The 13,170-nt window shown below is 38.7% G+C and overlaps 1 protein-coding gene across 1 annotated transcript; it reads right to left on the reverse strand.

The window, feature by feature from the left end:
• Positions 1 to 76: 76 nt before the first annotated feature.
• On the reverse strand, positions 77 to 11,907 carry LOC139667982 (B-cell CLL/lymphoma 7 protein family member B-A-like; the record flags this gene model as incomplete). The annotated part of the gene is made up of 3 exons (XM_071547453.1): positions 77 to 4,528; positions 5,144 to 5,220; positions 11,743 to 11,907. Coding segments are annotated over 3 exons (329 nt in total), but the record flags the coding sequence as incomplete, so codon positions are not given.
• Between the last annotated feature and the right edge of the window lie 1,263 nt (positions 11,908 to 13,170).

A 13,170-nucleotide genomic window follows, 5' to 3' on the forward strand; every position in this document is an offset into this window, starting at 1 on the left:
GGCCCCGCTGTTGCGGTCCAGCCAAAAAAAGGCAGTTCAATAAAAGAACACACAAAGGACTCCAAACCCATGCTCTTTTATATATAATCTGTGCTTTAAAAGTACAATTGAATACAAAATCTCTTTACAAATTTAAAACAATCGTCTCAAAAGTGAAAATAATCTATTTTATAATTTATTTATAAATTTATAAATTTGTAGTCCAACACAACCTTAGCATACAGCCTTCAAGCAAAAGTATTTCCTTCACAGGGCATATTCAGTGAATTTGCTTTCATTGCAAAAATGTATAGACCGACTGATTTTATAACATATAGTTAATAGTTACATTCATATAATTATTCCTGTTTGTCCAAATAATACATTTTATATCATATATGTGATTTATTACACCTAACATTTAAGTAACATAAAGTACAACTCAAATATATATATAATGATTTGTAAAATAACAAAATGACTGAGATACATAGTTATGTTTCAGTGTACATGCTGATCTGTTACAACCATTTCCCCATAGCAATAAAGTAAAATGCAACAGAAAACGCAAAGACTGAGAAAGACAAGTGCTTCTTTGGGTTACTGAAGACAACAGGTCATGACTTAGTTTAGACTGAGATGCACATCCGACTTTTAATCTCTGGTAAAACAAACTGAAAAACACCCAGAGCCCTTGCAGGACGACTCATGACATACACCTAACATTTAGGTGGGTTCAGAGTCAGAAAATACCTTTTTGGCTAAGGGCAAGTAAGCCTAAAACAAAACTTGAAATCAAATCTGATTCCAGTCCCTGTAGTTTAAGCTAGTTTTCTCTGGTCTTCAAATCATAAAGAAGTAAATGAATAAGAGCATCAGTCCAGTTCAACAAGTGTTCGAAAGCTACTGTCCTCACCTGCCCAAACGAAGCTAGCAAAAGGAGAAAATGCTCCAGACTTCGAATAACCCGCTCCAGAAATGCCTAAGTTGGAAAGCCTTGCATAACAAATTGAAGCAAGGGCAAACCACAGTGTTTTATATTCAGCTATTTCTTCATGTGCTCTTAACTGGTATGAACACCAGAGAAGAGCGCAGACAAGTCCATCATTGTTAGCTTAAGTTACAGGGACTGGAATCCAATTTGTTTATACCCAAAACTATCCAATAAACAAGCTTATTTACAAGCCCTGGTTGGCTTCTAATTGGGCAGTGTGAACCTAAACGAACCAAATAATAATACAACAAATATAACTTTTCCGCTATGGCTTGGACCAAAGAAAAAACCAACAACCAACTGTACGTGTGATCAAACCCAAAACTTTCTCATCCATTGGCAAAAGTGGGTGATGGATTCCAAAATTCATATTATAGATGGAAATCAGAATTTTCAGACTAAGAAGAGACCTCTATGGATGGCTGGTTACCTGCAAAAGTGCATTTAGCTGGTGTACAACAGAAGAATCTTAAAGGATAATTCTGGGCATTTTCAACCTCAGCCTTATTTTCCTTTACTTTTTGCCATTAAGCCAATCCATTCTGATCAAAATTTCATCAATTACTTCACCAGCAATACTCTCATACAATCCAAAAAGCGATGAGAACATGCCCTTTCAACACTCACATTGCAGTTACACGTCTTTATATAACTGTGATTGAACAATTCACTTTAATCACAACATTCAGTTACAATAGTCCATTTGATGCGTTTTAGCATCGTTTACTATGCTGGCTGCCAGTCTTCTGCCATGCTCACATCATATCGGAAGCAGGACAATGGGATTTCATTGCTTCAGCTTGAAAGTGTTTTACTCACACATCCAAAATCATGTGCATTTATGAATTTAAAATCAACCACCCATAAACAAACTGCAGCAGATATTGCTCAATTTTGGTAAGTAGGGTTGATTCTATTGGTGTGAATATAACTGATTATACAAGTTAGTTCCGGTCAAGTAATTTGATTGGACAGGAGGCATTCCATGGACGCTGATATACAGTATAACAGCACTGGGACTTTTTACTATATGTATCACTCTTCTTTAAACAGTTGATGTGTTGCTTGGCAACACTTGGTAGTGGAATCCTGAGGGAACTGTTTGTTGGCGGAGACAAATAAAAGACAAAAATCATAATTTGTTGTCTCAAATTACCATTATTTGATAAACAGCTTTGTTTATAGAACTGTTGTATAAAAGCATCACACTGGAGGTTATGCTATTATACTATATATCAGCATGATGTGACTGAATCACAGACGTGCTGATATACAGTATACTCACACTCGCTCTTGTGTGATATTACTTAAATATTTTGATTTTATTACTTCAGTCTGCCGACATCAGTGGATTCCCTTGTGTGTTTATCACTTGTGTTGACACACTTCATGACATGAAGTGGGAGATATCGGACCCCGCAAAAAATTCCCACCTATCTTTCCTACTCTTTATTACCAATAGGAGTTTGTCAGGAACGTTTTTTTCCCAGTCGACATTTCATATATATGGTATCAGAGTGCTTGAACTTTCTACTTGCCAACTTGCTCACGCTAGTTAAAATAACATATCTAATTGTCTCATTGCAGTGTGACACCTAAGCTACACAGCATGCATAACATTTGTGTATCCCGGTGTAGTGTTTTAAGTAGCAATTGATATTTCCCTAGACACTTTTTTTGCTTGGCCTCTGCAACTCAGATGAATAGTTATTCTCTGACCCTTAGGTTACCAATTTCTCACTTTTGATAGTTATTGACCAGTACTCTGAACACATATTTCCTTATAATTTGCAAATACAAGGAATTGTAGAATTGTTTTATCATTCAGTCACCACAATGTAACGTTAATCATACTAGTGATATGCCTACATCTGTATCTCTGACTTATGCACTGTGTTCATTACTGTCATTCTGTGTCTCCATAAAACCATACCTACACATGCTCATCTACATCCATCCATACATACATGTCTACAACCATGGAGTCAAGAATATGCTCTACAACCCTGTAACTCTGTAACCCCCTGCTTGCAAAAAACAAACTGTCCAACCACTGATCTTCTGTTTGAGTTTCCATTGGCCCAGTTCAATTGTATTAAAGAGCAGCTATTTGTGCAAACTGAGAGGTACGTAGAGCTATACAGGTAAGTAATTGATGATATTTTGTGAGTCGAAAAAAGGAAAAATAAGACCCAGGTTGAAAATAACTGCAATCATCCTTTAAACTAAGTGGTATTCCCCTTTCAGACAGATCAATCTATATGCTTTTGTCCAGATTTATCATCCTTTTTACTTGTTAGAAATGGTAGAGCAGCCAGTGGGATGCTTTACACAGATCGACCCAATGTCTGAATCACTACTCTGCTGTTAAGATGGCGATGTTCCTGGCTTGAAGTTTACTCCAACTACAACCCCGTTGTATTTCTAAAGAAGAAACACTTCCCCTAACCTCCAGCTCCTTCAGTGGAGTTTGATACAACACAAATTTCCCATGAAGATCCAACATGTCTGTTGCAACTACACCTTTCTGGTTAATTGCTCTTCAAGGGTGAGTGATTAGTAAATCGGAATATTTACCCTTTGGTGGACGCAGAAGGACATCTTGGAATATTGTGTACAGCCAGTGAAAAACCCTGGCATACACTTTGGTTTAGCCATACTTCTTACAGTATCTGGAGGATGTTTTAGAGGAGAATAGCTCCCCTATTATAAATGATTTTGGTACACTGAGCTCCAAAAGCATTTGGACAGTGGCTTTGTACTAATCTGGATACCATGACCATGAGGTTCAAGTATAGAAAATCAGCTTTAATTTAAGGTTTAATTTAAGGTCCACCCACTACAAACAGGTAAAAACCTACACCAGTATTTGCACATTGTGTCCCCATTTCAAGGTGCAGTATATGGACAAATAAAGATGACATAAAAAAATGTTGTCATTTTTAGTAGGTTTGTGAAAATTCTTAAAATGCAATGCCTTGCAAAATCCTGCGCACCTTTAACAGCGACACAATTCATTTCTATTTCTATAGTAATTTCGATTTTAATGTATCCCTATGTAAACTAAGCTCTGGAGCAAATCCTGCTCTAAATTAGGCTGTTGCAGTATTAAACACATGCACAGAAAATAGTTTGTTGGTATTTATGGTTCAAATTATAAATTCCTGCATTGTTTACTTGGTTTTTGTGAAGTAATTATGAGGACTGCGTTCATGAGCACCAACAATGGTGGCAATCTCAATTTGAGTTTTGCTTTTTGTATATAGTAAGTGATTCATTCTATGTTTGACCTCATGCTTTCAAAAGGTGAGTTTGAATGTCATCTGGAATAAAGTCATTAATATCAAATAAGCTGACAAAATGTAAATGTGTACATTATAAATATGACTGGAAACAGAGGGGGGGTGGGGACTTTCCAAATTGTAAATGGTGACTGAAAGCGAAGCAGCTTGTGCAGTACAGTGTTTGTTATCTGACTGTAGAGACTGGCAGGATGGAGCTCTGCTCAGTGCAAACCCTCTTCAGTGGTGGAGCTCCACAGAAATCCTCCTGTTCCTGCTGGGAGGATAAGGGCACAACTCAGCCTCCATTCATCTGGTTTCAACATAATGCGGTTGATAAGAGGCAGGCCAGACAAACTCTACGTTTCCTATGTCAACATAAATCTTTACAGCATACTTTGCAGCTATTGGGTCATATGGCCTTCTGCAGATTTCAGAAAGCCAAATTTACGACTCGAGACCTTTTTAATGTTACCTGGAACTGAATTTAAGACCGATTTAAAAACCAAAATAAAAAAAAAAAACTATAAATGGGCAGACTAAATAAAAGGACAACAGAAAAACTATTGTGTAGTGGCATGAAGTCCTGTTGCATTTAGTACAGCAGATAAGATGCATACTGTACTGCTCATCCTGTTCTGTTGTTTAGTAAAGCAGATAGGATGCATATGGTAAGACTAACCCTGTTATGTTGTTTAATAAAAACAGATAGAATGCATATTGTACTACTAACCCTGATCTGTATTAATCTAAGAGAGTACGTGCAGCACAAAGAAACCTGTCATTACATGGTGAAAAAAATAAGACCTCTAGTAACTCGATTTAAGACATTTACATTTTTTAGGCCTTAAACTTAGATCATTTTTTTTCGAGACTTTTCCAGCTTTACCTGAACTGTGATGGGCACCAGGTCCTCTTTGATCAGCATTGGAGGTTCATCGGCTAGTTCACAAGGCAACGATGGTTCTGAAAACAGACAACGAGCATAAGAGTTTTTTTTGTATGAAACAAAGGCAATTTCCTATAATGCTGCAATGCAATTTCTGGCAAATCAGGGCCATTCAGGTTGCTCCAGAGTTTTGGCGCGGACATCCCACAGAGACAGCACTGCAACCTCTGGCACCTCTTTCTCGCAGCACAGCACGATGAATGTGTGTGACTCGTTATGCCTGTTGAGTAAGTGCTCCAACCCCACTTCTTGACAGCAAATATCAGGGCCATCGTACCACTGATGGCCCCCGATATTCTGCCTGGCCGCGGTGGTCTTGTTCTCCACATTGGCTAAAAAGGATATGCCACTGGGTGTCATGGCACACGCTCTACTGGTCATTCCACCTGATCGTCTTCTTCCGTGATTGTATCCCACTCTTTCTCTCTTCTCAGCTCCCCTTCTCCACTAGCAATGCCTTTGACACAAACCAATCCCGTTATGTAAGCAATGATGTAATGACAATGTGGCAGTGCACTAGCAAGATGAACCTCCCAAAACACCAAAATATGGAAAATTTCTGAATTGGATAGCTTTTAGCTGAACATTTTCAACTCCTGACATACCAATATTCCTTTTATTTTTTTAACTACTACGATTTGACTACACAGAAATTTGACCATTTCATAGATGATTTAATTTCTTTCTTACTTACCCAGAACACGGTAACACTTTATAATAACCATCATTAATAAATGGTAAATTGATAGTTAATTAAACTTTAGTTAATAGTTATTTTACTGTTAACAAACAATGAAATGATCATTAATAATGTTTACTAATTATTAGTAATGCTATAATTTGTTATTTTATCATTCGTTTGTGTAATATAAAATCATTTGTTTATAAATGATATATTGTATCATAGCTGATAAGAGACGGTAAAAAGGGTAAAAAGCTATGATACAATATATAATTTATAAACATGATTTTATATTATTATTACAAACGAATGATAAAATAACATAAATTATAGCATTACTAATAATTAGTAAACATTATTAATGATCATTTCATTGTTTGTTAACAGTAAAATAACTATTAACTAAAGTTAATTAACTATCAATTTACCATTTATTAATGATGGTTATTATAAAGTGTTACCCAGAACACCTTTATAATAGTGCACATGTACAATATATGAATATACTTGGCTTATTCTTCTCCCCATTCCCTCCAACACCTGGTTGTAATATTTAGGGGTCCCCAGCACATAATGCTGGCAACCCTATTGTAATTGTTAAAGGAATAGTTCACCCAAAAATGAAAATTCAGTCATTATCTACTCACCCCCATGCCAGCTGAAACGCGGGTGGAGTTTGTTAGTCCATACAGCAGGTTCTGAGCTCCACAGCGGAACAGCGTAGAAGCCTTCTCCAAAACAACTGAAGTTGCTGGGGACCTGACTTGACGGTGAAAAAATAACAGAAAATAACCATAAAATGGCTCCATGCAGCTCGTCCAGCATAATGCAAGCCAAACGATCCCGAAGTGACTTGAAAAGACCGACATTTACACCATTATTTAGCTGAAATCACCACTAGATAGGTAAGACTAGCTGGAATAAGCAGAAACAAGACTTCTGGATTGGCCGTTTAGCCCTCAGAATAAAAGCGTGAGATCTAGAAAATAGGTAGAAATACTGTTTTAAACCAATTACTTTGTATTTAATCGTCAAATCCAATTTGTGACCACCCATAATGAAAAATGCCATAAAATGTGGCATTTACATACAGAATGCATACAGAACAGAGACTTAAGTGGACATCAAACATTAATATGGGTGCTGACTTATTGAATTTGACCATTAAATACAAAGTCATTGGTTTAAAACCACCTATTTTCAAATCTCGCGCTTTTTATTTTGAAGGCTAAACGGCCAAACCGGAAGTCTTGTTTCTGCTTATTCGAGTTAGTCTTACCTATCAAGGCCGGGGTGCGTGCACACATATTTTGAAAAAACAAAATGGTGTAACAGAGTGGTGATTTCAGCAAAATAATGGTGTAAATTTCGGTCTTTTAAAGTCACTTTGGGATCGTTTGGCTTCCAGAGACTTGCATTATGTTGGACGAGCTGCATGGAGCCATTTTATGGTTATTTTCTGTTATTTTTTTCACCGTCAAGTCAAGTCAAGTCAGGTCCACAGCAACTTCAGTTGTTTTGGAGAAGGCTTCTACGCAGTTCTACTGTGGAGCTCAGTACCTGCTGTATGGACTAACAAACTTTTCAGCTGGCATGGGGTTGAGTAGATAATGACTGAATTTTCATTTCTGGGTGAACTATACCTTTAAGATTCTCCTTCGTCTTCTTTTTCTCAGCTAAAAGTATCTGGAGCTCAGAAACCATAAGACCCACAGGAACCAAACTTGGCACATAGATAGATCTCAGCCACTACAAAAAAACATGGCACCAATCGGCCTGATGATGGTGCAAGCAACTTTACGTTTTGGCAATAACTTCTGAACCATTTGAAACAAATACATTTTTTCCATAGATTCCTTGGAGCAAGCCAAATCAATCCCCGATTAGTGCAACGACTTGGCGACAATAAACAACAAACTTGACAGAATATGTGACTTATCACACAAATGGCCATAACTCATTGACTGTGCGTCCAATCTTCACCAAAGTTGACACAACTGTGTGTGCAAAAGCACTTTAATATTGGCCAATAGGGGGCACCAAAAATGAATCCGAAAAATTTATTTTTCATAACTGCATGTACCAGATCTCAAATGTATCTCAAATGTGATACACTTGTTAAGTGGACCTGTAATAATCAAAATCCAAAATTAAGTCAAAATTTTGACTTCCGGTGGGCATGGCCTATGGCATTTTAGCTTATAACTTGGGCTGTGATTTGACAATTGATATAAAACTTGCCAAGATCCTCAGTAATCCTGTTTGGAACATTCCTCACAAGTTTCATCCCAATTGCTGAAAGTAAGTCTGAATGGCAATGATAACCAAATCTCTCGTAGACTTCCATTGTATTCATAGCTCAGCCACTGAAAACAATAGAAACTCCATTCATTGTTTATAATCTCCATTGCACTTTTAAAATGCTTAGTATGGCATGCATATCAACTGTGTTCGCACGGATACTGACAGCATTTTCCCTTTATAAGTTATAAAATATATGTATGTCAATGAGCCATATCCACTGTATATTTAGGCATTGTTTATGGAAGAATCTTCAATGAAGTTAAGTGTTTCTTTTCTTCTTCTAAATGTCATCTTCAGTCATATTGGCGTATTGTGCTTGGACCCCTACAATCACCACTTGCGGCTATATTTAGGGGTCCTGGCACATAGTGCTGGAACCCTTTTGTATTTATTTGTAATTCTTCTTTCTTTCTTTCTTTCTTTCCTCTGCTAAAAGAGCATCTGAGCTGCATCTATCTGCAGCTCAGAAACCGTAAGTCCTACAGCAACCATATTTGGTAGATGGGCTCCTAATGGCCCCCCACTACTCAGGCAAGGCAGCCCACGCATATTGGCCAGATGGTGGCACAATAGCACACATATTTACATTTTGTTCCATAACTCTCACACTGGAAGTCCAACTGAAGCCAAATTTTGTACACTTATCCAGGTGTCCTAGATCTACAACTTTGTCATTGGGACTACATATGTCAGCCATTTTGATTTTCTGTCATTTTGTATTTTATGCAAAAATGTTTTTTCCAATAGGCTCTTTCAATTTTTGTCCTATTTGTGTCAAAATTGATTGACAGCTTCAGGGGACTGAGACACACAAACCAACCATAAACCAGCCCAATCGCATTAAAAGTTTCATTAAAAACAATCAAAAGGGGTCGCAACAATAATTTTTCGCCAATTCCCGTGAGGTTGTTAAAGCTAGTGCACTGAAACTGATCATGCATTCAACAGGTATGAGTCAACATCAAATAATTGAATATGACCGTGATTGGTCAAAGGGTGATGCTAGAATTGCTGTCCAAAATGAAAAACTGCAAAAATCTATAAAATGGGTATACAATCTGAATACTTTGGCCTAGAGAGCTGCAATTTTCAGGATGTGTCGGCTAAAGTGACATAAATCTTTAGTACGCCGGTACCTACCCCGGATTCTGAAGTCGCCCCCCTCTGTTTATAGCAAAAACTGACTGTGATCCCACAGCGTTGTCCTCCTAAACCGTAAGTTACAGAAAAAAACCAACATGATTTTTGAAATTGTCATACCTTCATTAGTAAACAGACAAAAAATTTGAATGACATCTTGGAAACCGAGTGTACCATAGATCAAAATGTCCAGCTGCAAATAGCCAAGTTTGATAAATTCACACTGTGACATGTTGTCTGTGCAAATGATGTCTGTGCTCTCAGGAATATGTCTGTAAAGCCATGTTTAAATTAATTAATTGATTCATGGAGGGCACTAATACAGTTATAGTTCAACATAGGTGGGACTATCACAAAAGTTGTCCCTTTGTTTCGTTTCCCCACTTTGACACACAAAAGCTGACATAGTGACATTAAGTCAGGGACTTGAAGAATCGTATGCTCTGAAGACCTGCTTAACCACTAAGTCATGAATAGCAAACTAACAAAAATCAGGTAACAGTTTCATTAAAGAGTAAATCAAATCACATAGTGCAGAAAACTCTCTAAACTCTGTATGGGTTGAAACTGTAAAGCATGTTGCACTTCTGGCCACACCCCAATTATTGATGCCAAAGCAGATGATGCATATTTGGCATCATCTGTCAAAGGCTGACCTGATTTGACATCACTGATTGGGTTGTGGCCAGAAATGCAACATGCTTTACAGTTTGAACCCATAGAGAGCAGTGCAGCAGCAATTTTCTTCCCCATGTGATTGAGTATTGATTTATTCACTATAAAGTTCTATAAAGTGGTTAGCACTTTCAATCATAGGCTGCAGTATCACAATACTTCTCCCTTTAGTTATTTTCTATTCAACAATACTATAACAGGAGTTTGGCTCAGTAGGCAAAGCATCGGCCGCTTATGTAGAAGATTGTGGGTTCAAATCCATGCTTGTCTTTTCTGAAGTCATAACTGCCAAGAACAAGGGTCATATTTTCCAGTAGAAAGTTTGGCCGTTGTGAATAACTAGATAGAACAATGTGTGATGAACAATATGGTTGCAATTAAATGATAAACTTGGGGGCGTCCTGGTGGCTCAGTGGGCTAAGGTGCATACCATGTAAACATGACATCCTGGGCTCGAATCTGGATTTTTTGGGGGGCTTTTTGCCTTTATTGTGACAGTAGAGATAGACAGGAAAGATTGGGAGGGAGGGAGGGAGATGACATGCAAACGTGGCTCACCGGATTCAAGCCATGTTTGCATGTCATCTCCCTCTCTCCCTCTAAAAAACAATCAATCACAATAAAGGCAAAAAGCCCCCCGCCCCCCAAATACAATTTTAAAAGAAAAAAACAAAAGATAAAGCTGACACTAAATTTGCCATAACTAATCGACTGTGTGTCCAATCTTCACAAAACTTGTCTGTTTGTGTACCTTCTCTACCTTCCCTAGTGTTTTGTCTGTCTGTCTTTTCAGTGCAAGTGTAATTGGACCCCTCAATTGCCGCTTGCGGCTATATTTTAATCAGATTTTGCTTGTATAATAGGTCTTCTAAAGAAATGTTCTGAAAAAGTGGTGCCATCTGCTTTCCTCCAACGCCTGTGGTGGCTTTACAGATGGCGGTTACCTCAGCCTCAGGCTAGATGACAGCTCATCAAGATGAGTGACAAGTGTTGGGTCAGCAATCTCGGAACCCATCGTCTATCGGTCTGAGGACGATTAGACTCTGGGGGTGACGGCCAATATTTCGGGGTTTCCTGTGTAGCCAGCGGACATCCGGGCCAAGACTTCCTCTTCCATGTGCCGGTCATTGTTTAAAGTCTGATTAGCAACTTGAGACGCGAAGTCGAGAATGGAGTTGGAGTTGAGTACAATACACAAACATCGATACTTTTTGTAGGTGTTTTAGGTCCAGACGACATTTTGGCTAATCTCTATAAACAGATATCTGCATATGAGACGTCGTCTCTCAACTCCAACTCCATTCTTGCGTCTCAAGTTGCTAATCGGACTGTAAACAATGACCAGCGCACGGAAGAGGAAGTCTTGGCCCGGATGTCCGCTGGCTACACCAGAAACCCCGAAATATTGGTGGTCGCCTCCAGAGTCTAATCATCGTCAGACCGATAGACGATGGGTTCCGAGATTGTTGGGTCAGCAACTTGACCAACTGAGGGGAAGGAGGGCGGGACTAACAAAACAATTCCTGTATCAAGCAGAAAAGTTCCATATCTCCAGATTTTACATGATGACATTAGATTGAAGTCATAGTTTTCGGGTTTCAGGTTTTGGAAGCGTGTTTGTTTGGACAGTGCTAGACCTTACGAATTCAAGACATGGATTTTAAAAATGAACGGTGTTGTAGAAGACAACATAAGTTGCCTGCAGTAAGAGAAGATAAGGAAAGGAAAGCCATCTCACCCTCCAGGGTCTCCTGTCCCAGTGTGGGGGGCTGGGAGTTGTCTGTGCGGTACTGGGTAGTGTTTAGTGGGCTGACTGGCTCGCTGGGCTGGGGGCTGGAGTTACTACTGCTGTCCACTTTGGGCTGGTAGGCGTCTGACAGGGAGCTCTGGTTACTGGTCTCATCTGAGGAGGGACAAGAAAAAGGCTCAGTATCCGTGGCATTCAGAAATTCACCGTTATATCATGACCATGCATCAACTACTTTATATCCTTTAAGAACCTTGAAACTGTTATTCACGCTTTTATCACAACTTGCTTGACTATTAATTCCCTGTACACCTGTCCGAGCCAGCAGAGTCTTGCTAGATTACAGCTACTCAACAAAACACTGCAGCCAGACTCCTCACACGGACCAAGAAGAGAGAACACATCACTCCCATCTTGGCTTCCCTCCATTGGCTTCCCGTTCAATTTAGGATTGATTTAAAGTCAAAGTACACTTGAAACATTAAAAGAATCAAGGAGAGTCATAACAATAAATGATATAAAAGTGAAACAAAATAAAATCACAAAAATAACAGTTAAAAATAATAGAAAAAAATACCTTGTTGTAGCAGTAGAGAAATGAGGAGTTTTAAGGTTGATTATAGGAGAGTGGGAAAAGGTGCGTTTTGAGTCGTTTCTTAAAATTTGACAATGAAGGGGCAGTTTTGACGGAAGTGGGAAAGTTATTTGAGAGGAAAGGACCATGGTAAGAAAAAGCTCGACAACCAGCTGATTTTTTATGCATTCTGGGGATGGATAAGTAACCAGAGTTTTGAGAACGTAGAGTGCGAGGTGGTGTGTATGGTGTAATAAGCTCAGAAAGGTAGTCAGGTGCTAGTCCATGAACTGCTTTATGGATTAGTGTTAACATTTTAAAATCGGATCAACCTTGTATGGGCAGCCAGTGAAGGGAAATCAGAGTGGGTGTGATATAATCAAATTTTTCTGGTTCTGGTAACAATTCTGGCAGTGGTGTTCAGAGCAAGTTGAAGGAGTTTAGTGGCAAGTGGACCGGAGAAGAGAAAATTGCAGTAATCTAGTCCAGAGGAAACAATGCATTTGTTTCCTCTAGGGATCATGGTGTTGGCATCAGCAGAGGAGAGGATTGGTCTAATACTAGCTTTGTTATGGAGGTGGTGGAATGCGGTTTTGGTGATGAATTTAATGTGGGGTTCAAAGGACGGTAAAGGGTCAAATAAAACACCAAGATTTCTGACAAGGGGCTTTGGTTGATCAAGTTCTATTGTAAAATCGGAAACCAGACACCTGTGTTTGACTGGTCCAACGATTAGCAGTTCAATTTTTTAGTTTAACAGTCAACAATTAGAGGACATCCAGCTTTTAATGTCAGACAGGCAGACTTTGAGAGTAGATAAATGGGAACGGTTGCCAGATTGTAAG

The sequence above is a fragment of the Centroberyx affinis genome, unplaced genomic scaffold, assembly GCF_046629955.1.
Source record: "Centroberyx affinis isolate AG114_WGS23_722 - 3 ecotype Tasmania unplaced genomic scaffold, CSIRO-AGI_Caff_v1 ptg005927l_1, whole genome shotgun sequence".
In the NCBI taxonomy this organism is placed as follows: Eukaryota; Metazoa; Chordata; class Actinopteri; order Beryciformes; family Berycidae; genus Centroberyx; species Centroberyx affinis.